Raw genomic sequence first — 25,188 nt, 5'->3', positions numbered from 1 at the left:
TATCAATAATCGAGACGCGAGCTAATGCGGGTAAAGCGCTTTCGCGGCTGACGGATTCGGATCGGAGAACGGTTACCACGGTTTTGTAAAACGGAAACTCGGAGCAAAACGCGATAAATCGCGCAACCTGGTTCGCCCGGGCTTCGTATCGCGCGTTCCGCGGCCGCACTCCAAATGAATAAATTTCCACGCGACAAAAGTGCTCTCCCGCGTACCCTCGATCGATCGCCAGATTTAACGGGTGCCACGGCGCCGTTCGCAATGAACAATCGAGCCCCGGTAACAACCAGGCCCTTTTCTTCTCCCGATAAATTTAACGGGGCCGTTTAATTCGAGGAGAATCGTTTCGTGCACCAAATTTGCCTCCGATCGTGTGGAAATCGTAAATGACAGAGGTTGTCAGTGATTTAATTCTTGCCGAACGGAGGCTGGATCATTGTTGTCACGGATGTCGAATATTTTATTTTATTTGGAGCTTTCCGAAGCTATATATGACAATTGAATTTGCTTGAAATATAAATCGTTCGTATAGTTTGATAGAATAATAACGTAGATGTATTTTAGATAGAAACAAATGTGAAATATTTGCATGAGTCAGAGCCGAGCCAATCTCCGCTATGCAAAGGACGAAGTATAGTTTTGGCACACTTACTCGCACAGTTAAGAATTAGGTGTTAATAAATGTAACTATTCTTGACGATTAATATACACTATTTTATTCACTTTAGTACATCTTTAATTTATGAATCTGTTAATACCCTTAAAATACTTTTTTTTGATATCTTCAACCAAATGTGTAATATAACATATTTAGGGTTAATCGAGAAGTATTTTCTTTGAAAGATTACTTTTATGCTCGCTTAGGCTGATGTTTGTAAAAATTGCGTAATCCAGTTTAGAAGATTAACGTGATTATTTTAGTTGTGTGAGAACTTATTTTTGTTTCACGGTGGACTGAAACGGAATATGACTAGGATACTTTAGTTTAAGCGTGCAGACGGAATTGGAAGGGTAGAGACACGTTTTACGTCTACGTAAATATCCTCCGGTAAAGTGGAAATTACGAAGATAATCTTCGTTGTATCAAGCATTACGCTAAGCCGATTCCAGTGAGCTGATTAATGATCTTTTAACAGGTACCTCTAATTGCTACTTGCTGCGCACATATTTCGCCGCGACGTTTTAATCCGTAGATCATGAAACTGTCGTAACATAAATTACATTTAATTCGTGAAATAATGGACAATTTAATTATCAATGCAAAACGATGAAGAAAACGGACGGAATTTTAATAACAACCGTTATTTCTCGTAATCGTAGTCGTAGATACGTAGCCGTGTCTCGCTATATTTCTAATGAAATTTCGATATATTTTATGTGGTACGTACAATATACGCATAAAAGTGTTCGAACACTTTCGCAAGCCTCTATGCAGGCGATAATGTACACATTCCTCCAAAGCTTTCATGAACTCACTAAAAATCTCTAGACTACGCTTAATTCCACCAGTAACGGAGACTCGTAAAATGGCAACATGGTACGATTAAAAGCAGCAGAATATCGCAATTTGTTTTATCGTCACCGTTTTGATGTATGAATAGAAGCAACGCGGCACTGCCGCTTGCCATTGCGTAGTCTGGCAATCATTCAGCCGCCATTTTCATGCGGCGCTCGTATCGGAAACCACCGGAATGATACTCACCGTAACACTGGCATAAAATTATCGGTACACGTATAAACATCGTAATTCCTGCGCGACCACGAGGCAGCCGGTCGTAGACGCGTGATGGCCGCGCTTATATTTTACTCGAACGAAAATTAACGAGCCGTGGAGTAAATAAGCACTTTGCTTACGATGCATAGCCGATGTTGCACAAGTCTCGGGTCATAAAACCCATAAGCCGTAGCCCGCACGGCGGACGTAACCGTGAAAATTCCTCCAACACGTATGCAGGACCTCTTACCCTGGTTTATCTTGTGTGGACGACAGGGTACCACGATACACGTGTATCACGATCCTTGTATTTTCACGAATCTATGATCACATCCTTTTTTTCCGTTGTTTCGAATATCCACAAACACATACACATGCGTATGGAAACGAGTAATGCGGGAGGCTTGTTTGCTGGGAAAATCGGGATTTTTTAGAGCTTCGTAGAGCTTAATCCATTAACCCTTCAACAGCCGGGCGATTTTCATATGTAGCGATTTTCTGTACAAAAACGCGACCGATTTTCGATCTTTTATTCGTAATTTAGAGATCATTTCATATTTTATGTACCTAATTCATGTCTGTGATCCACTGTACTACTATGAAATGTATTTAATAGTATAATAAATGGAGCAATACCTATCAAACTCTGTATTGATATAACGTATGCACTTAACGCGCCTCGATAAAGGGCAGTTTATCAAACCAAAATACTGTGTAGAAAACAAACCCTATAACATATAGGAATGAACGTAGCTTTGCTATTTGGTGGGCGTGCTTATTGAAAGGTCGATAGTGCTGACTGTTTCGATGTTGCTAATTTTCCTTCGCATACTCTGCATAACCGCTATTATTATTCAAACATTCATAGAATGGTGGGGCGCAGACATGGAACAAATTCCAAGCGCACACACGGTTCGGTTTTGACTTGTTGGTAAATATTTGAATCGACCAGACATCCTAAAATCGACCCACGGCGCGTATGCAACATCTGCTTGAAATTCTCTGTTGAATTGTAATTGAAAACCACACGTGGAAAACACGACGAGTTCGCTCAAAGTTCTAGAGATGTATTATTGGCTAACAGTATATTAAACTTTAAAACTATTCTCTGTAGAAGCGAATTGTTGGCACGCATAAACACGATCGCGTCTGTCTTCGGTTCGATCATTTGATATAGCGTTAACGATTCCATATTTCGAAGTCCTGGAATTAATGGTGAAAAATAGATTGTGTCTGGTTCAATATCCGTGCTGGCAACTAAGGTGACCGTAAAGTCGTTCTATCGGCACATAATAATAAATCACGCTCGCGTTAGCTTTTGTACACCGTTTACAACCATGCAGGATGAAATAAGTTTCTAGAAAATAAGGTTCGGCCGTGGCAATTTCCTTGGGCGAGGAGAAAAGGAGAAAGCTCTCTACAGCTGGGACCCTCCATTTCGGCGGTCGAAGTCACTTGATTTATCGAATGGGCAGCAGCAGGGAGAACGATACGTTATTAACCGTTGACGAGCTACGAAATGTGGGCCACAGAGCGTTCGAGGTTCATCAGGAGGCTAACGGTTATGAAAAATGCCAATACGATCGTTCCTCTCGGAAAACCCTACCTTCTCGTTTATCGGCGAATTTCGTTTAACCGCCGGATATCGTATTTATCTTTGTACGTTCGATTGTCGATCTTGCGTCATTCCCACGATTGCTGAATTTGATTTGTTCCATGAATACTTCGGGAAAGGGTGGCTGGCAGAGTTTTCGAGGGTGTAGGCGACGAACGCGGATTACACCGCAATATAGCTCGCGTGAAAATTGAAATTCAGCGATGTAACCCGAGCGAGGGGAACACGTCTCGAGAGTGAAATTTCTCCTTAGTGGTGGAAACTTAATTTTGAATATTCACCGGAGTAATATGACTCGCGAGTAAACCTTTTATTCCAGACATTTCCTCGAAATGCGCTCTTCAGATCGTTGTCATTTTGATTTTGATGCATCTTACGTATTTTCGATCTCGACGTTACCTCCGAAACTTTCATTTATGTGAAATGGAAGTTCGAAAAGTGTTTCATCCTATCCTTCTCCTGGAATCTAGAATTTCTTAGTTTCTGTTTTAATCTTATTCTTGGTATTTTCATACCTGTCCGGATTTTTTAATTTCTTCGTCCTACTAGATTCTGTTTTAAACAGCTGTTATTGTTAGCGAGGTTTATAAGGATTACTCGCATTTCTGGCAACTGTCAACCTACGTGTACAGCTTCAGCTTGTAGTTTTGATTTGTTCAAGATTTCGAATATATCTGATTAAATCGAAGCGTTTGCGATAATATGACGCGTATTCGAGCGATGGTTCGTGGAACGCGAACAAACGCGTGTAAGCTTCATGCCCTTTTTAAATCGTCGATATACGGGGATTTTCATTGCGACATTTCATGCGTCGCTCATACGTCAACGTCGCTATCTCGTTAACTGTCGAAAGGACGAATTCGATACGACGCGACGTTATAAATATAGATTTACAGAATCACCTCTTCTAACGCTGTGGACATGATTTAAAGCATTCTATATTCAAAATTACAAATTGATGAATGTTTGATTTCTGAGAATCAAAGTATGCAATTTTCTTCAAAATATTTAGTGTTCATTAGATCAGACACGACACTCTAAATGCTTATTTTATTGTTGGCACAAAAATCTCCTTACTACAAAAGATTCGTTGACTGATAATGGAATATGAGTGGGTGCGTTGTTGCGATGTATTATTTTCAAGCAAGCAATTACTTATCTGGGTCCTTCTGCACAGATTTACGAGTCACAAATTACCAGTAGTAATAAATTTTCTTGCGTAACAGCAACACGTTGGATAATAAATCAAACAAGATTTTACAATCTACAAATCATATAACTACCCTATTTAACATAAAACTGTAAAATTATGAGTAAGAAGTCTGTAACCTGCAACTTGTAACTTGTCAATTCACTGATATTACTGATAAATTATTGTGCAGAAGGGTTTTGATGACTCCATATCAATAAAACTAATTAAACCGAATATATATAACATAAATACTTTAATAAAATCCATTGATTCACATTGATTCGTTCATTTTCCGTTGGAGTTACGAATTTGAGTTACGGAGTTAGCTCAGATCACGTATAGAAATGTAGTAAACCAAGATTCGATATTCGAAGTATAAAAATTCTCTCGCATAGTTTCACACGAAATAAACCGTAGCATATTCAATATCGTGCTACTTTACACAAAAACCTTTCACTTCATTTTCTCGAGCAGGAGCTATTTCAAAAAAATCAAAAACCCATCGCGCCACGGTAGCATCGCGTTCTCAGCGTTGCCAGTACACCGTAAAACAACAATTTCAAACGTTATTCCTTCCAAGCCGCGCACCTTGCTCGACTTAAGTTCACGACTTGCAACCCTCAAGAACCGACCCTCCAAATATCGCACCTTTTCACTCGTAGAACAAGGTGCGGAGAGCAGAACCTCTCACTCCGAGCCGAAACTGTTTACGACAGCAGCGGTGCGCGCGTTTAGGCATCTATTTGCAAAGAGAGCGCGGCGCGGCGCAACGGGGCGACGATAAACCGTATCCGAGACAACCAGCAGCCAAGTGGAAATAAAGAGGCGGTTGGAGACGAACTTTATCCGAAGAATAGCAAGTGCTCGTTACTCCTGTTTCCTACGAGCTGTACCTTCGCACTATCATTCTCCTTTTCTTTGTTTCTTCCTCTTTTATCTGTGCAACTCTATGGATCGTGTTTCAGGCTTTAGTATCGTGTAGTATGTTAGTCGTCGAGGACCTTGATCGTTATCAGTTTCTTCGATATTCAACACCTGAACATAAGGATAAGATTGCAGATAATTGCACGAAATTTTGAAACCCTATGAATTCAGGGTAAGATAGGACTATTTCAGTGAAACTATAAGCAACTTGATATGCAATTCTTGGAATCTGATTGTATTTCGTTGTTCGTGTTTCAAAATTGTCCTTTTATTTGTTTTCGATGCTCCTTGTTTCACTTTCTTTCGTAAGAAAGAAATTAATAATATCAGTTTACTTGATTGTATTATGTTTAACTTGATTAATGTCAGTTTGCATAATTAACATCCTTAATACTTTTTGGATATTCATGACACTGACGAAAACATATATCTAATACCAAAAACAAATGAAAAGATCTTAAAAGATTTTAACGTGGAATTGGCAAGTAACATGTTGAATTTTATAGTTGCTCTTTCATAAAAGACAAGAAATATGACTCGCCATATTTTTCATTTGTACCCGAAATTCCACTTTCTCTTCGTGTCAGATACTGGTGGTATATGATGAGGTATAACAAGTTCAACTATCCTGTACGAAGTTCAAAGTTGTATTTTACAATATATTGTATCTTACTTAACTCAGATGACTCAACAGATTGTTGCCCTCATATTATTGCGTCGGTCGAAGGCACTTGGTTCTCGAAACAGGTTGTAGAACTTGTGTATGAGTTTAACGAGCGATGTTATCATCGTCTGTTGTATAGGAAATTGCGTCGGTGGAATTTGTCCGTCTGCTTCGATCGCTAACGGTAGTTTTATTCTAATTGACGAGCATGGATGACGATGTTGCAAGCTCATAGATGGTTCAGGATGGGAAACGGGTGCGTTTCGATGCGTAACGAGCGCGGGAGACTATCGAACGAAACGGTTCGTCGCTCGTCGCGCCAATAAAATCTTATCATTCCGGAACATTGTGTTCAGAATTACGAGACACGAGGTTCGATTCACCGAATTCGGTGACCCCGTCTTTATTTCACCAACTCCTTCGAAGCGTGTCGCGCAACTACCCCAGGTTGTTTGCCAATGGGGTGATTCGGGTTTCCAGAGAAGTTTAGGATGGACTGAGCGTGGCTTGCGACACATTGCGATGAAATCGTAGCACCACTGTTTTCGATTCTGGCGCTGGGGTTTGTTTAAGTAGATTGGTTTGCTTCCTTTTTCTTTGGCGAGTTTCTGAAACAGAGCCCAGTTAAAATTATTTGAAGTCGCAGCGATAAAATAGGTTAGGTTTTTTAATTAACGTTTCTACTCGCGAGTTTCTATATATGCGAACAGAATGAAAGGTAGAGGTACGATATATTTCAATAGCTTCGGTTAAAGGAACGAGATCTAATTTAATAAAAGGAGAACACTTTGGAGAGAACGGTTTCAATTCCGAAACTGTAATATATTACACCAAAAAACACGGCAACCTATTCGAACGAATTAGAGTAAAGCTCGTGTTTCCTGAAATTCACGTAGCTTTCTAGGAAGATATTTGGCAGATGCGAGTTACCTCTTCAAATTACGACTTGCAATTCTACATGCTCTAGTTGCACCGATGTAAACTCACCCCCAAGTCTTTTTCAACAATGTAACCCAATATTGCTTTCTACATTTACATCGACGTTACTTCAAAATTATCTGAAAATGCCATATGTAAGAAATTTACAAAAAAAAAGCACAAGAAACTGAACAAATTATAAGTATGATCAATATATGCGCTGCTACTGATATACATTGACGAGTAAAAGTGTAAACACACTTTGCTGATTTTATGTAAAAGGCGATACTACGACTAATTTTTCAAGTGATCGGTAAAAATTAGGCAACAGTAACTACGAGCTACGTCTGATTAACGAAATGTAATAGTTCATTTTCATTAACATTAATAATGTACAGAATATTTTATAATAATTGTGTTTTGAAACAATGTTTATAGTTTTGCACGTTTCGTCAGAAACGTTTATGGTAGCATGTAAATGTCAGGGAAACGAAACTGTCAATAAGCACTGATTGTCCACTGTTTCGCAGTCAACTGTCCCACACCATTGTTAGATTACTTTTCAGTTTGATATGATTAATCCAAGAAGGTATAATGCGAAAAGAGCATTATTTGATCATTCTACAAAGTAATTTACCTTCTGTAGTTAATTTTATTGGATATAATGAACGTGATGTAGTATTTCAACAAGACGGGGATCCTAAGCATACTGCAAAAATAGTTAAAACCTGGCTAGAAAATCAAAATTTTTCTGTGATGAAGTGGCCAGCACAAAGTCCGGATATGAATTCGATCGGAAATTTGTGGTCCATTTTGAAAAGAAGTCTGGCAAAATATAATAATCCACCTTCAGGTGTTCATGAATTATGGGAAAGAACACGACAGGAAAGATACAATATTGAACCACAAATAATTAAAAATTTAATTAACAGTATGCCTCGTAGATTAAAAGCATTAAAAAAAACTAAAGGAAAGTGGACGAAATACTAGGTTCAAACCTAAATTCGACGAGTATAATTAAAGTGCAAAACTGTAAACATGGTTTGAGATGTCCATTTTTGTAAACTGTTCTGTACATTATTAATGTTAATGAAAATGAATTATTACATTTCGTTAATCAAACGCAGCTTGTAGTTACTGTTATCTAATCTTTATCGATCACTTGAAAAATTAGTCGTATTATCGCCTTTTACATAAAATCAGCGGAGTGTGTTTACACTTTTGCTCGTCACTGTATATGTCGCGGCATTTTGATTATCTGAAACTTAATTGCTAGACTTCGAGCGATAATTACTGACACAACTGTTGAATTTTTATGTATCTTAATAAAAATATTTAAGAAACAAATGAAATAGACAGCAAGGAGGATAAAATAAACACTGTTAATTAAACTAAAGGCGTCTCATATAATTGTATTTAAAAGACGAAAACAAGGCGAAAAACACAAAATATTTCGCCATGCCTTGAAAAGTGGAAAAACATGCTAGACAGGATAATCTTAACTAAGGAGGCTAACGAACGTTCGAGTCTCAGAAATTACTTTCCATTTAAAGGAAAGTCTGGTAGCCATTTAACGATAGGCACTCGTACCGATACGAGTACAATTGAACCGTCCAACCATCGCATTAAATTTACAGTACAAAGGACTGAGATCTCGAGACTTTTCACGTTAACACGTCCAGTTAATTCTCAAAAGTTTCCCTTGTGGTCTGCTCGAGCAACGAAAGTTTCAGGCGAATGAAAAGAAACGCGATGAAGGGGCGCAAAGTTTCGCGAGGCTGGAAGCTCGATACGAGTCGATCGAGCAGAAGTGACTGCGAGTGGGCCGATCCTCTGGCTGAATTATGTACTCTCATATGTGGGTCGAGCTGATATACGGCTCGCCCTTCTGAAACGTCATTCTCTTTTCATTGCTGGCCGTGCACGCTTCTCCTGCAAGTGGCACGGCTCTTACTGGCCAACCGATCCTAAAGCGGATCCTACAACGATACTCTTAAATCACTATGTACAAACCATATCATGCGGTAAAGGATACTCGTGTATTTCTTTTTTTGCGAACAATTTTATTTAACCCACTAAAGACCAAGAAATGATGGATAAATGCACCTGAAGTGACTCAACTTAAGTAACTGTAAGTAAAGTCACTTGCATACCATTTTATCAAGATATAAGCAATGTATTATAGTAATAGATACTTTTCAAAAATTACATACATCAAAGATACAAGAAAACTTTTCATAATTTAAAAAAAAATAGATTATCGTATATATAAATATCAATTCTTTTTGTGTTATAAATATTAGGTTGTCCGAAAAGTTTCTTATGAGAAAATGACAGTTATGAGGAAATGATAGACGCACAACGTATTTTGTTTTATATTATTTTGTCGAATTACGTACGATCCATTTTATTCTGTTGACATAAACACCGCGACATTTCACAGACTTGGTTTCATGTGTGTATGAAGGTGCGCTGTTGTAAAAAGCACGTTTGCGAAAGAAAGACACTTTTCGGACAACTTAATATATCGATTTTTTATAATTGTATAATATCGTATAGTATTGTATAATATTAACGAAGCAATACCTATGCCATGTTTTCAGTAATGTTATGTTTATGCAACTTATATATATTATTTTACAGTAACGGTATTCTAATCTTTACCAATATCAAGTCAGAGTTTGAGCTTGTAACTTCTGATTATAACCTGGCCAATACCAATACCTGGCTGTATCAATAGCCAACAATCTGAAGTGGCGCCGTCTGGACACTCTAAAAGTTGAAATTTTTACATACGTTATTTAACAACGGTCCTGCACATGAATTATAATGTTGCAACGTCGTAAAATACATAGTCAACGCGTTTCCGCTTTTATCGAGGCAATTTTTCGGCGCGTTTAATTTTTTCTTTTTTTTCATAATGCCGTATCGTTGATATGCGACCGGTTCTCCAGTGGAGGCGCGATTTAAATGATCGTTATAAGAAAAGTGGCACACTCTTGAGTTTTTATTAGGAGGCATAATGTTAAGCATGATGCTGAGGCACGAGCTTCGAGCTGACCGTTTATGGTCGTGAATACCGGTGCACGAGAACCACTTTGCTTCTATCGGTATTTCTTCGCGGAGCGATATCCTTTGCGTCGATGCTGTCGCGCTCTCTTCGAGTCGGGAGAGCCTGTAATTCACCAGCATGTTCGAATGCAAATTGCTTCAGCTCGAGATGACATTCTTCCGAGACGTTTGGGTTCCCATAACTACATCGGCTTGTAATTTGTGGACTGGACGGAAGAGATTCGGAGTTAGGTAAATGGGATTGTTGATGACGTAGTTGTAGACTGTGTACTATAGAAAATTCGCATGGTTTACCGAAGATCGTGATAGAATCATCTTTTTTCGAGAAACATTGTTTGTAAGAGGAACGATTTTCAAACAGAGTGTTCCTTCTTGTTGACGGAGGAAACAAATGTTCAGTTTCCGGTTAATTGGACTTCAACTATTTTTATGTGGCGCTCAGTTAAATCCAATCTATTGTTAAGTGAGTTTGTTGTTATCTACTTGTGTTTTAAATTACTAATATAAACATTTGTAAACTGTTTATATAATAACTGTGACGTTTTCCCATTATCGATTTTTAATTGATCGATTGACAGTGTAACTAGAAAACAAGCTGCAACTGAAAGTTATTTACAATTTCTATATGCACAAATATTTTTTGACCAACCAATTTCGAGCAAATTTCAAGTCGCAAATACTTTATAAATAGGATAAAAATGATAGTTTCTATATGGGAAAAGGTGATAGAAAACAAAAGAGAATACATTGGTAATTAAAGCGAGTATGATATTTCTTCTTAATTTCATGTCAAACTTCTCATAAAGAAGGGATGAAACTAATGAAACGATCCAACGTCAAATACTAATAATAGTCGGATAATTCAACATTCGCAGAGTACTGACTTTAAATTACGGTTTTTAGCCGCAAACGACAGACTGATTAATGGGAAACAAATTGAAGAGGGCTCCAGAAGTGGCGATGATGCGGCCCCGGAGTTAATATCAGGTTATCTAAAGTCGGCGACGGTTCGTTTGAACGAACGAGGAGACATCGGTTGCCGTGGTGGAAAACGCCTTGAGAATAACTTCCAACCTTTGTAATAGCACAGCCAGATAAGAATTAAATTGTTTCCGCGATAAGGGAGCGAGGAAACGGTTCGGAACTTGTCCGTGAGGCAATTCTGACGAAGTAAGCGATATGGAAACGAAATGAAGTTTAGGCATCGTAATATTATTTAGCCCTGGGCGTGTTTTCTTTGTGCAGACGGCGTGCGTTTCTTGTGCACGACGTTTCCCTCCTTTTACGTCGCTGAATTTATACGGAAAATAGAACGTCGAGGTTCTTGTCTCTTTCTCTCTCTTTCTCCCTTCCTCCCTTCCTCCCTCTCTCTCTCTCTTTCTCTCTCTCTCTCTCTCTCTCTCTCTCTCTCTCTCTCTTAGCCCTTCTTCAGCTCACTTGAATCGCTTCCGAGAAAATCGTTGAACGTTTTCACATTGCTACGACGCCTGAATTACCCAGACGAAGGAATTTGCTTGAGATTCTGATAGAATCACCTGCTCACTCACTGTCGCCTCGTAAATTTTCAAATTCCACAATATTAAAACAAAGATCTCAAGTTATGATTTCATTCTTGTATAATCATCATAGTTGAGAATAATAATAAAATAAGACTTCCAAAAGTCTCGAATTATTTTCTTCTTTTCTTGTCGCTTTCAGGATAATCGCTATTAACTTGATATTTTGTTTCTTTATTAGAAAACAATGCATGCGAAATTCATGCATATTTGGGCTGTTACTAAAGCCCCTAGAAAACTCGGATAATTCCAGACTTTCAACCAAGCATCGCGTAACGTACGCGTTTAGATCTTTTAATGGACATAGAGAGGCAAAAGTGGAGAAAAAAGTTCGTACGTGTATCCGCATTCGTGAATGCTCAGCGACTTTTAAAACACACATTTCTTTCTTCGGCCACAAAATGTGCTTCTCCGCTTTCAAAATGTCTAGCTAAATGCTCGTCAAATACGTTTCCCCGTCTAATTTTGCTAGAAACGTGAAAATTGTTCATTAACTCGATAAAATTTCATGTTTACACGACAAACAGCGACGAAAAATGCTTTTTTAAAATACGTTAAAATACATTTGGTTTAAAACAAAGATTCTTAACCTTTTTAGGCTACGAATTTTTTCGTAGTCAGAGAAAAAATGGCTTTTTAGTACTTGTGAATAAGAGACACACATTTTTGCAACTATATTCGCGAAGGAAACGTAATGCATTTGAATTTGACATCGCTTTTATGAAAAATAAATGCATATTGAAAAAATAAATTTATTTATTTGAGTTAATTAATGATCTTACGCATATGCAATATCGAGCATGAAAAGGTGTATCTGGAATAAAGAATGAAAGCTTTTAATTTATGCTGTGTATCAAAGTCTTCTTATTGTTTTAATATTACGTACAATTGTATATAAGCCACACTTGTGACTAGAAATCTGTTTGAATAAATGAACACGCTTGGCATTCTAATGGGGAATGCAACGTGACATAGGTATATGTATTTAATTACTACTGCATAAATGATCAAAAGTAATAGTTACTAGAAGTTAATAATTACTGTTGACTTTCAATACAAATTTATATGCATACTGTCTTTAACAAAAATCAAATTAAAAAACAAAAATATTCCCTTTTTGATTAAAATTTCGCCCAGTAAATTTGTTACATTTATTACGAAAACATTGCTTCTTCCATGTTCAAATGTATAATGTATTTCCATGCACGTGGACGTTACATTTGTACGTGACACTTAAAACGTGACGCTATCCTTGTAGCCATTTCTACTCGATGCAAAATAGTGACAGAAACTGGCTCATCATCCGATGAATTAGCTACGCTCCTCGTTATGTAACGAAATATGTTTCCCTACGTTATATAAATTGACGAAAATGATACACATTTCATTTTTACGGCTCAGCGTTCCTCTCGTTAAAAAAGAACTGCAGAAAGTGTGGTTTACTTTCCCATTTCTCCGCCAGACATTACCTCTTTCGAGTTTTCGTAGTTTCGCGAAAGATCGATGTACTAGGAGAAGATCTTGCACGCGATGCAACATTTCGTGGAACATCGATTCGTTGCAGCATCCCAAGAGGAAATTAGTTTCATCTTCACCTCTTGTTCGTCTCTACCTTGGGTTTTTCATGGACGCGGCCGCCCTATCGGCAGGAATGGCGCAACAGTAGATAAAGCACGTCTTGGCGCGACAATGGCCGTTTCATTTAAGAAAGGACGCGTCCTCGCATGTATCGATCCAACTGTGGCCGTGATGAAGAGCCGTGGCAGGTCTCGGGTCATTCGTCGGATCGACGTTAAACATAAATCCTGCTTAACGAAGCCATTCCTTCGCTAAACGCGATTGAATCACACACGAAGCGAGACTGTCTGTTATTGTCGCTCGAAAGGTCTTCATCGGCTGTAAGGGGGTAATCTCTTTGCTTTCGCGAGAATTGTAATAAGTCTTTTAAACAATCGAAAAGCTTAGAACAAGAGTTACTCTTGCTTTTACACGTATCTGTTTTTCTTGAGAAAACGAAAGAATTCTCCAGTGTCTTTAATTTCTGTTTAGTCTATTTGCATTCCGAAATATACCCGAATACATTTTCTAGTCAGGCAGTAGAGTTATGAAGTTTTTATTTATCACGCAGATACGAAAAGAAAAATAAAATTCTTTAAAATAAAAAATAAAATAATTACCAAACGAAGGATAGGTGATTTTGAAAAACTGGAACAATTCACTATTTGGTTCGTTTTCCTAGAAATTCTCCAATTATTCTATAAAACAACAATTTTCGAAATTACCAAACACATTTCCTAGTTTCGTGGAACTTTTACAAATTCGAAAATTAGTATTCCGTACTCGAGAAGCGGTATCAAAATCACATTTACGACTCGTCTGAGAAAACAATCCGCCACGTTCCTAGGCACAATAGTCAATTGCTCATCGAGCACAGTATAAGGAAGGTTAGAGGATAATTTAGTGCTCGTCGCGAAGAGAAGGGAACACGTTCTCAAGAATGTTTGACATCCTACAGCGTTCTCGATCGTCTTCCTTATCTGTTCCTTGATATATCTTCCCCTACACGGAACGAATATCGTTCCGACTGTCGTTCATTGAACTGCCAAATTAGCATAATTCCTCGTTTCGGATAAACGAAGACGATTCTCCAGGCGTTGGTTGCAACGGGGACACGAGAGGAACTTCTTAGTGATCGATTTAGGTTGGATTGAGGTCGCGAGAAGGAATAACCGAAAACGGCCAGGTTTTTCAACGCAAATACATCTTAGATACGGAGACGCGGGAATTGGATGGAGCCAGTTACAACGAACGATAAAATGAAACAGAATTGAGTTTATTCCTGTTAGTATATTTATTCGAGTGTGCGGAGAGATATCCGAGTTATAATTTTTTCTACGAGGAGCTCCTCTTGATAAGATATCGATGTTGACTATCCTCTGTGTATCGATGCAATTTCGCCGTGTTCCAGAAAATAGGGCACACGCTTCTCACGATAATAGGCAACAATGTAATCGTTTAATCCTCCAATGATGGTATTTGTCAGGCGTGACGCGGAAATTGCAGCATTTATGAGCTGTTTCTTCTTCGATCGAGTGATTGTAATTGGAAAATTTTTCTCCTGCTTGATTTTGTAAGAAAGGTTTTGTTCGGATAGTAGACTCCTTTGTAGGTTAGATATTACATTTGATGAATTGGATTTATGAATGTGCCAGAAGGATACGGAAATATCATATTAGATGAGAATATAGAGGACAGAATCAAAAGTAACGAAGTAAGCAAAGTTCACAATTAACCGATAATTAAATCTGATACATGATGTTGAATTCAAGGAGGATGCACAAGCGTATAACGCTGTTAATTTTGTTACATTAACTCAAATATTCAACGGTACATCGTAGCCAAATAGCTAAAATCTAATACAAAGTGGTTTATAGCACACGCAACTTACTATTCATGTAAAAAGTCAATAACGAAGCGACAAATAAAAATGAACGGAGCAGCACAAGCAGGATTTACAACGCTACTCCTGGTATCTGTTCAGCGAAGAAAACTGTTCTGCGCGCGTAACGCAGTGAATTAGTCGTAATTCAATTTTGGCCGCGCAACGATACAGCACGCGATTAATTATGCGCCGTATTAAATCTGAAGCGATCTAATCGCCGGCCTGCCACTGCTAATTGCTATTATTCAATCAGAATTTACTCGTTGGCCAGTAAATGGCCGGCGGGAATAGCTCTAGTCGAAACTTTACGGCGGTAGCCTGAAGTCCTTGCTTAGCGACAGTCTCCCTCCCTCCCTCTCTCTCTCTCTCTCTCCCTCTCTCTCTTTCATGCCGCATGTTACAAAATTATGGCGGTTTTACGTGTAAATTAGCATAAACCGCATCACACATATACGTTTCGGAGTTACGGATGTTGCGGCCAGCAACGAAGTCATACTTGGGTCAATGAATCCAGTCTGTACTTTCCACGACGCTGTTGTTTTCACTGAAAAGTCGCCAGATCGAACAATACTTATTTCTTGGTGCGTCAGAAACTGAAGTAAGTGCCAAAAATGGAAATTTCGATATCTACCACTTTTAGAGATTTAAAGGGAATATAAAGGATAAAAACTATCTAGATAAATTTATTTATTTATACATTATAGTTTCACCTTTCTCGCGCACAATTTAAATGACATTTATGATAACTGTCGTTGCGATAATCCTGGAAAATCCACTGAAGTATTTTAGTATCTAGAATTTTTTTCATCGTGTTCCGTATTTTCCATCTTTCCTCGTGCCGAGGAAACCATTTTCCAATTTTCTGAAATTTGCGTCGTTTATCATTCTAACAGCTCATTCGTTTACAAATGGTGTTACATCATACAAGATGACAGAAAGACATTATTTTATTCTCATAAAAGGTAAGAATATCAGTGAACATGCATACGTATTGCTGAGAAATAAGATTGTTGTTGGGAACACAGATTTGCTTATGTCTTTGTCCCGAAAGAAATGTCGAGCTCGTCAAGACTTCGTAAAACAAGAAACCTCAACGGGAAGAACAAGAAGGCAAGCAAAAGGCGGAACCAATCCGTTCGATCAGGCATTTCGCAGCGGCGTACATTGTTCTGAGTCAACAGCGAGTCGAGTTTTAAAGGCGCGATACTGCGTGCATCAGATATCGCGAGGATACGCGAGTTTTTCAATCGAGCCACCGATCAGGATTCAATAGGGCAGAAGCTATAAATGTCTGGAACCACGTTCTCGTTCCCCCTTCCATTCTCTATTTTTCTCTTCCTTTCGTTTCTTCTCTCTATCCGCTCATAAAATGGACTACCCTATTAACCGCGCCGATATCCACTGGCCGGAAGCGATGGTGTTTTCGTGGTCGTATCGTTGACTATTATGTTACAGATATTTAAGGGATTTTATGAAGGTAGACGCCCGCGAAATATCGATCTATCGATAAAACGGTCTTCTCGGGTTCCCGCGGAAATCTGGGGAGAATAAGTAGAGTAGCGTGTCGTATCTTAACCGGGTTATCAAAGCCTGAACGAAGCGATGGCGCGACAAAATTTCGAGGTTACGATATTCGCTATACGAAATCTCACAACGTGTCTTTCCGATCCGGAAGCAAGTTATAATTTTCATTATTTCCTTTTACTTGATTTCTTTTTTCTTTTTAAACGTTTTAAACACCCGAGGATTTTTTTTGGAATATTATTTAGCGAACAGAGTAGCGTGTAAATAGAAATAGTACTTGTGTCCTAAGTAGCGTGTTTTTGAATCTGAGCGTGTATATTGTGAGAATCTATTTCAATATTGTTTGAGTCAGACATCTGGTAAGAATCTAAGATTTGTGTTGATTAGATTGAAGAGATATAATCATGAAGATGACAGTGAACGAATCCGTGTTTTACAACGACCAGGTTTGTTTTTTTTTTTTTTGACCTTTTGTTTCATTTAGGATTACGAATATGTAATTTAAAGCTCTTAGCAGAGTTCTATCGTGAACGAAAGTTACAAAGAGAAAAGACAGAAACGAGAAGAGGAAATGTACAAAGCATGGCCGTCACGCGGTGAATAAGAATTAAGGAGTACTCGTTTAAAAGCGAAGGGACTGGAAGGATCCGGAAGGATCCGGCAAACCGGGAGAATTCGTGGTGAAGACAAAAATCCGGAGGATAAAGTACGAAGGGGAAAAGGGAGAAAGGGAATCGTGGAGCTCTACAGTAGGTTGGTGTACACACAGACGGCCTAATCTTGAATAAGGAACGAATACGGAAGAAGAGTGGTCCGCTACGTACTGGAAAACCAAGTGGAACGGCGAGTCGACCAACAGACATACTGAAACACTTGAATGGATCCGACGGAGAGAAGCCTCCTGAGGATAAAGACATATATCGTTTCCGGCAGAAGGATTGTATCTTTCCCAGTTCGTTCTGCGCTCGAATAATACGTCGAGTAATAATTTCCCCTTCGTTCTACAAACGCTATTCTTTTCGCGAACGCCGTTCCAACTAAATTACATATTACAATTATTATTTGACACAATGAAGTTTATGCGACGGGACAAACGTGCTATGGGTATTCGAAGAGGCTCCCAATTTATCGCGTAAGAATGCTCGTGGGGAAAAGAAATCTAAAGAAAGCTTTCCTTCGTATCGACGATATTTGTGATGAAATTTTGGAACCATTTATGTAAGTGTTTTCTGAATTATTTAGTGGTAAATTACATTTCTTTTCAACTCTTCTGTTATTCATGATACTGATGGAGATTTAGGGTTAGTATTTTTTATATAAGGAATAACGCACAAATTTTGTTTTGATTTATTAATGGAAATGACTACGTTCCTTTTGTGTCTTACATCTCTGTCAATTTCAAAAATTTGTTAATAAACAACAAAATAAAGGTTTCAATGAATATTCCAGATGTCAAGAAAAAAGTTAAATGAAAAATGTATGAAATACAAGTACCTGCGATTTCATAAAAGCTATGCGAGCTACGGAAGCAAATAAATGTAGCTTTCTGAAACTAATAAAAATGTATAATGTACCATGATTTAAAGAATCGTGCAAATAATTAAGTTTCACAACTTAGTATATTTTGTTCTAAGAAAATAGAAGCCCACATTACTAAATACCAGATTGCCAATCTGACGATTGTCGGTCATTGAATTTCCTAAGGAGAGAAGTCATTAAGTTTACAAAATTCATAGCGTTCAAATGAAATTTCCTAAGTTTATTCTTTTTTATTTCTATCTGTATCTTAGTCAAGATTTTCCAAGTTAAGAACCAAGATAGGTATCCGATATTACTACGACCTGCTTTATAATTACTATCCGTATGTCGAACGTTTAAAGGGAAACTCGAGGAGTTAGATGCAGTTGGACTTCAGTTTAGGCAAAGGACAAAAGGGATGAAGGGTGTTTCTCAGGCTGCACACAGCTTGCCAACTGGCTTTGATACATTAACAAGCGATAATCCTATCAACTCGTAAAGCCGGGATGATACGAACTGGATTCAAGCAGGAAATACGTGGTCTTGCTGCGAGATATATCGTATTTCTTCCGCAGATATGTTGCAAAATACATATTTCAAGGTATCGCATTCGTTTCCTCAGCACGCGTAGGACGAACGATGATCTTATGAATGCTGAAGCGCGTTTCCCTTACCTTATCTTTGGGAGTGTCTTTTCTCCTTGATTCTGCCGAGCTTCCAGCGGCCACTAAGTAAAAAGGAATATTCGAAGAACGAGGAAAACTTTCTTCGTAAGTTTCCTTCCGTCTGTTTCTCTTTTCCCTCATCTTCTTCTTTTTGGAAAGACACCGACCACCCTTTATTCTTTGCGTTTATTTGTATAAAAGGACGACTCTTCCAGAACAGTGAAGAAAGTTCGTTTCGAAAATGGAGAATCGTGCGCACATTTCCAATGAACAAACATAACTTGGTTAGATAGAAACTCTCCAGGTGTTTCGTCCGAAAATAGATAAAAGGGAACACGTGAGATTTTCGTAGAAACTTATGCTTCTGTAGCGAAGCTTATAATCTAATTGTAAAAGAATCTTGTTCTTTAGTAGCAGTTTTAGAATATTAGCGGCGCTAATTATTTGTATCCTTAGAATCTTTTAGTTCAATTTAGTTAAATTACAAAAAGAAGCTATCACATTTATTGGAAAAAGAAAAAGTTCCAATAAAATGATATAGATATTTTGTCGATAATATTAGAATGAGTATGTAGGTTAAATTTGTACGAGATGCTTTTAAAGATCCATTTCCTGGATTCTCATCTGATTTTTTCCCAGAAAGGATACCGTCAGCGGTGGAGATCCGTTTTACCCGTTAAAAATTATAATGAATACCCTGCTTTACATATTTTACGTATTATTCATTTGGATATTTCACATATATAAATGTGTCAAAATCTACAAATTACATGTGGTAGATAGGTTCATTCTTTAAAATCCACTCGTTCTGGAATCGCCGCAATACGTGCAAAGTTATTCTCCCTAATCATTTCGACAATGTTGCGAAAAATTATTTTGCTCGTGGCGCGTTTGCGAACGGATTTCATGGTGATGCACTCGAAAAGAACGCACAGGGAACACAGCGAAGCATACAAACACATACCGTTGTCACCGATAGGAAGAGCTTTATTCGTCCGCTGCCTTTTGATCATTTATTCGATGGAAACCCACCTAATGTCCCCTGCAGGCTAGATTTTATACCACAAAAGGATCGACCAAGGGTTTCGTGGTTCCCTGTGGTACTTACGAACATCCTCTATCAATCGGAATCTCTGTAATCGGTCCGCAAAGTCAGCTTCCAAGTGGAACACAGACAGCGACCACAGAGGAGAAAAAAGAAGTCGAATCTCAAAGCAATACCGGACAATGCTAGCGGCGTTTAAAGGTTAAAGTATGATACTCGGTATATTGAAATTCCAGATGCAATTTCATTGGATGGTCCGATCGGAACCGCGAATCCGTATATGCGAAAACCGTATAGAAATCCGGATGGTTTCGTATTAACGAAAAAGAAGGAATTCCACGTTTGTGTATTCTCTGTATTGTTCATTACCAACGAGGAAAAACATGAATAACAGAAAACTAAAACCACATACAATAGCCATATTACAAAGTATATTGTGGGAAACATGTGCAAAATTGTATGTTTAAGGTTCTAGGTCTAATACTTTTTAGTCTACGAAATACATCGCATAAAAATCGTATTTAGAGTATAGACATAATCGATGACTTCCTGAAATATTTGCCACGAGAAATAATATTTTACTTAATTGTTAATAGTTTGTCAATACGTTAGAATTCCACTTATGCTGACATTCCTTTTTATTATTAAGTTTATTAGTACTATTATATTATTAAGTAATATTCGTTCACTCTCAGTGTTTAGGTCTTCTGAAAAAAAATCCTACTAGAAATGCTGGAAATTGATCTCATAAAAATTTAGCTTATTCACAAAATATCGATAAATTCATTGGGAAACTTAAATAAATAATAAACAAATAAAATAATAAATAAATTCATTGGAAATTTTCTTAACTTTTGCCATAGACATTCCAAACAACTTAATTTTCCTTGATACGACTAAGGAAGGCCGAGAATTGTATCATGTGGACACTAAATACTCACGAAAGATTTGAAGAATTTTTCAACTGACTTCTCCTTTATTATAAAATGCAATGCTACGTTTCCTTAAATTGTTCTCAACAAAACCGATATATTCTATTCACAAATTGATCTTTGGTGCTGAGTTGAGGGTAAGTGGTTCAGGAAATATTTGCATGTCACCTTCGTTCGGTGCCTAATTCTTCTTCCCTTACTGCTTATTTATTAATCTACGAATTTCGGTTTCAATTAATCTACGAAAAGAAGAATGTAGCAAAATAGTTTATCATTAATCGCAAATTACTATGGCTGTCCCAACTTCTTTTAAATCTTTCAAAACGAATGAAAGAGCTTGCGTGGAATAAGGACCGAAGCCGCGAGGGAATTCAATGCTCTTTGCATGTACATAATTAAAGCGTACATGGCAAAGAGATCCGGTTGACAAAATCGTCTAAGATTAACGCGCTTAACGAGCCAGAAAATTGAAGAGGACCCGTTACGCGAGATTCAATCGTACGAATAAAATCGGAAAAAGAATAATAAATATAAATACGGAGTGACACCTTTAACGAGGAGCGAATCCAATTACAAAATGTTACCTGTCACGACTAATTACGAGTGACTGGCGTTTGATAATCTGCTTCCTCGTAGTCGGCGCGGCGTAACGCTATCCCGTTATGAAACGTATTAAACATGATATACATTAACGTGATTATCTAAATATCTTGTTAATTAATGCTGCGCCGTTTCCTCGAAGAGGAAAGTATTCTTTTGCGGATGGTGAAAAATATAAAACATAAAATACCCTAGAGAAAATTAAAGTCGGCATCAGCTTGTGTTACGAAACGTATGGAGCAATGAAGTGTATAACATTATTATTATGTAATTATTACGATAGTTATTTTCTTTCAAGTTTGAGAATATTTTTATGTTGATAAATATAATAATTTTATTGAAAATTTTTATATGAGCTTCTGAAAAGCCAAACTGATTAACTTAATTAACTTTCTGAATGTCTCGATTTCATTAATCATGCAAATAATTAATGTTCAATGTCTCAAAAAAAGAATAGTTTATTTCTGTAAATTTTACAGACTGGGTATATAATATACTGGTGACATGTATATAAATGCATGTATGTGTATGTATAATATGTGTTTATAACGTATACTAGTCGGCACAATATAGTATAACATACATATTAAGTCTACATGACGGATTTATATGTTCCTACAATTTACGCGAAATCTAAATTAAAGAGTCAAGCAGCTGAAAAGCGGATAATCTAAGATATATAACTCTACAGAGATAGCAATTACGTAAACGAAGAAAACAAAGTTTCCATCCTGAAGCAATTCGCTCTGGTAAACAGAATAAACTTTATCCTACACTTTGGTAATTTATTCGGAACTCCTACGGCAATCAAAGTTGAAACTGATGACAAAGGAAACATTTATTTGGCAAATTAAAGACAGAAAGGGATCGATTAAATACGTTGGATAGGAAAGATCGTAACCGGAGCGATGTCTCGTTTGCCAAGCGCCATGGTGAACCTTTAAGTCGAAGATGGGAAGATGGGAAACAGGATATAGGGGAAAGTTTGTACGCTGGAAGTTTCGGGAGTTTGGCTGATTAATCGATAATGGCAACCGAGTGACAGTTACGTTATGCGCTCCAACAGTTCAAGCTCTTTCTTACACGATTGTACGATACGAATGCGAACGATTTTCTTTATTTTATTACTCGTGTTATTATGCAACGTAATCTTTTAAGAGCATAAAAGTGCATTTTGGAAACTGGGGAAATAATATTTTGAATGTTCGTGATTTTATCCTTTCCGGTATTGCGATTTCAAACAAACTTTTATCGATTCCGAATATTTGCTTCTATTTACGTATATACTTACTTGGCGAACAAACTACATACTGTGATTCTATGGCATGAATTACGTACCTTTTTAAAGAGTATTTCTGAAACACAGCGAACTTGATATTTGATAAATATTATGAAATCAATAGTAGAAAGCTGGGAATTCTCGATGTGAATTCAACACTCAGAATTTATATATCAATGCAGTTTTTCATGAATTAAATCTCAACTATCTTCTTTTATGTATAATACAGTAGAAGCTCGATTAACCATGGTATGGAAACTAATTTTGCTTATACGAGATATACGTTACAATTGTTGTTTAGTTTCAAAACAGTACATTTCTCGTTCAAGACGCAGAATATAACGCAACAATTGTAAGTTTCAGTCGGCATTAAGATCTCGATTAATCGATGCTTTATTGCGTACATTATAAGGCGAATTTTATTCGATAATATCAGAATGTACGCAAGTTAAAGATTTATATAACCAAACCGCTATATTCTTCACGATATTAATCTTAATAATCTTTTCGCGTTCGACCACGTTAGTTTAAAATATTATTAACACAAATGTATTAATTTTTCTTAGAGTTGGTCCTAATTTTTACATCCACAAATATTTAGCAAATAGATCTTTAAGTTAAACTTTTGACCATCATTTCATTTTGAACATCAAATGCCAACTAACAAAACTAACAAAAATGTAATATTCCCGGATGATATTTCACAACCTGCTTTCCTCGAACAATCTTCTTAAACTAAATTTAAAATCACCCATTCTCAACACCCGTTCTTGAACTCTTCAACTTGTGTCATAATTCACATACTTGCAACATTACATTTTTCCAAAAGTAAACTCCGTTTTATGAAAATTGAAGCAATTTGCGCGAAACTTGAACGAGCAAATAACATTGTGTATAAGTGTACGTATCCGTGTACATAACGTAGAGTCGTGTTTGATTTCAGTGTGCCACTTGCTGCGAAGCGGTGTAGCGGCGATTTTTGGGCCGCAGAGCGCGCACACCGCCTCCCACGTACAAAGCATTTGCGACACCATGGAGATTCCGCATCTGGAGACACGCTGGGACTACCGGCTCAGACGGCAGAGCTGCCTTGTCAACCTTTATCCGCACCCCACCACACTCTCCAAGGTACGTACAAACTCTCAGAATAATACCCTCATCAAGGCATCACCGAGCACCGTCGAAAATCTTCGCGTTCTACGTTTCCCTTTTCTCTGGCTTGTCGACTAATCGTTTCCTTCGCGGTGGAAAGTAGACGCGCTCGAGTTCCAATCGAGTTCCCAGTCACGTTAATTGGCATTCTCAGACGCGATTGTTACGCTCTTCCCCGATAAATCGACGTGGATAGACCAGACTGATCGATCGAGATGATAAATGGGTAATCTAACGTCTTGCAGGGAATTTTTCGTTGATTTATATACGTTCTTAGTAGATAAAGGATTTTTATTGAAATAATTTCGGTAGTAAATTGATGTTGAAATTTGATATTAATCAGAATTGATTAAGATGGTACAAGCTTGTGTGGTTTATTTTTCAAAAGTTTTAAATCAGGATTTTCATTAACTCTTTATTGCACAATGTTGTTATTTAGTAATACATGTAATTTATTTTCTATCGACTTAGTTCAACATTCTTTCAATATCAGTTTAAATTAAAAAGAATCGTAGATAGGAATATATGACATTCTGTTCACTTGACAGACTGTCGGTTCTCTTAAGAACTTCATACCACAGTTTCAAATGTTATTCTATTCTACTTACTATGAGATTCGATAAACATAACACTTGGCAAGAACAGCGAAATGGAACAGTATTTTCATTGAAGAAGTAAAGAAAATATTCTTAAACTTTTTCTATCAGAAACGATACACACACACATATATACATATGTTTAGACAATCGTAAGTCGGAAGTTGGGACAAAAGAAGGAAAAGTTTTCGAATTTCTCTTAATAAAAGGAAAGTTCTTAGCGGGAAGTGACTAAAAGCGGCGGTCTGTTCTCGACTTAAGGAGGCTTTCGTCTCGTATCTCGAATGGAATCTTGCAAACGCGTTGTCTAATATTTGCCACTCTCGAATTTTCCTACACTTTAACATTTTTCCTGTCGACTACCACTGATCTATTAGTATTTGCTTGCTCAAAGATGCGTCTCTTGGAGCACCTATTGTCACGAAAAATTTACCTCTGCTACGTTTTCTCAAGAGCGAACTTACGACGTTCGAGGACAAGTCCTCATTGAAGCGCCTTCTTTAGATGGAAGATGTAAGAGGTTGTTAAAGATATTAATGTTGTTACGTGAACGAATGGAAACGTTCGAGAAACGAATTTTTCTAAAAACAAGCAACACGTGTTACGTTAACATTTTCAACCATTTCCTACCAATCCTGTTACTTTCATTCTACAAAATTTATAATTTCACTAAAATCGCAAGTAGCCTACAAAACTATTTTGACATTGCGTTTAAATATAACTAAATATCATGATATTAAATTACATAAAAATAATCACATAAGAATATCATGATGTCAT

General features: G+C 37.4%; 1 protein-coding gene across 1 annotated transcript in view; it reads left to right on the top strand.

The window, feature by feature from the left end:
- KaiR1D (Kainate-type ionotropic glutamate receptor subunit 1D) overlaps window positions 1-25,188 on the top strand; it is a 260,767-nt gene that overhangs the window by 100,928 nt on the left and 134,651 nt on the right. Inside the window, exon 4 of the mRNA XM_069119110.1 lies at window positions 23,604-23,788. Coding sequence (XP_068975211.1) covers window positions 23,604-23,788 — 185 coding nt within the window. The remainder of the gene's footprint in view (window positions 1-23,603; window positions 23,789-25,188) is intronic.

The sequence above is a fragment of the Bombus flavifrons genome, chromosome 8 (assembly GCF_040668555.2).
Source record: "Bombus flavifrons isolate JBK064 chromosome 8, iyBomFlav1_principal, whole genome shotgun sequence".
NCBI lineage: Eukaryota > Metazoa > Arthropoda > Insecta > Hymenoptera > Apidae > Bombus > Bombus flavifrons.
Note: the sequence above shows the minus strand (reverse complement) of the source record. Positions and strands in the feature narration are given on the sequence as shown.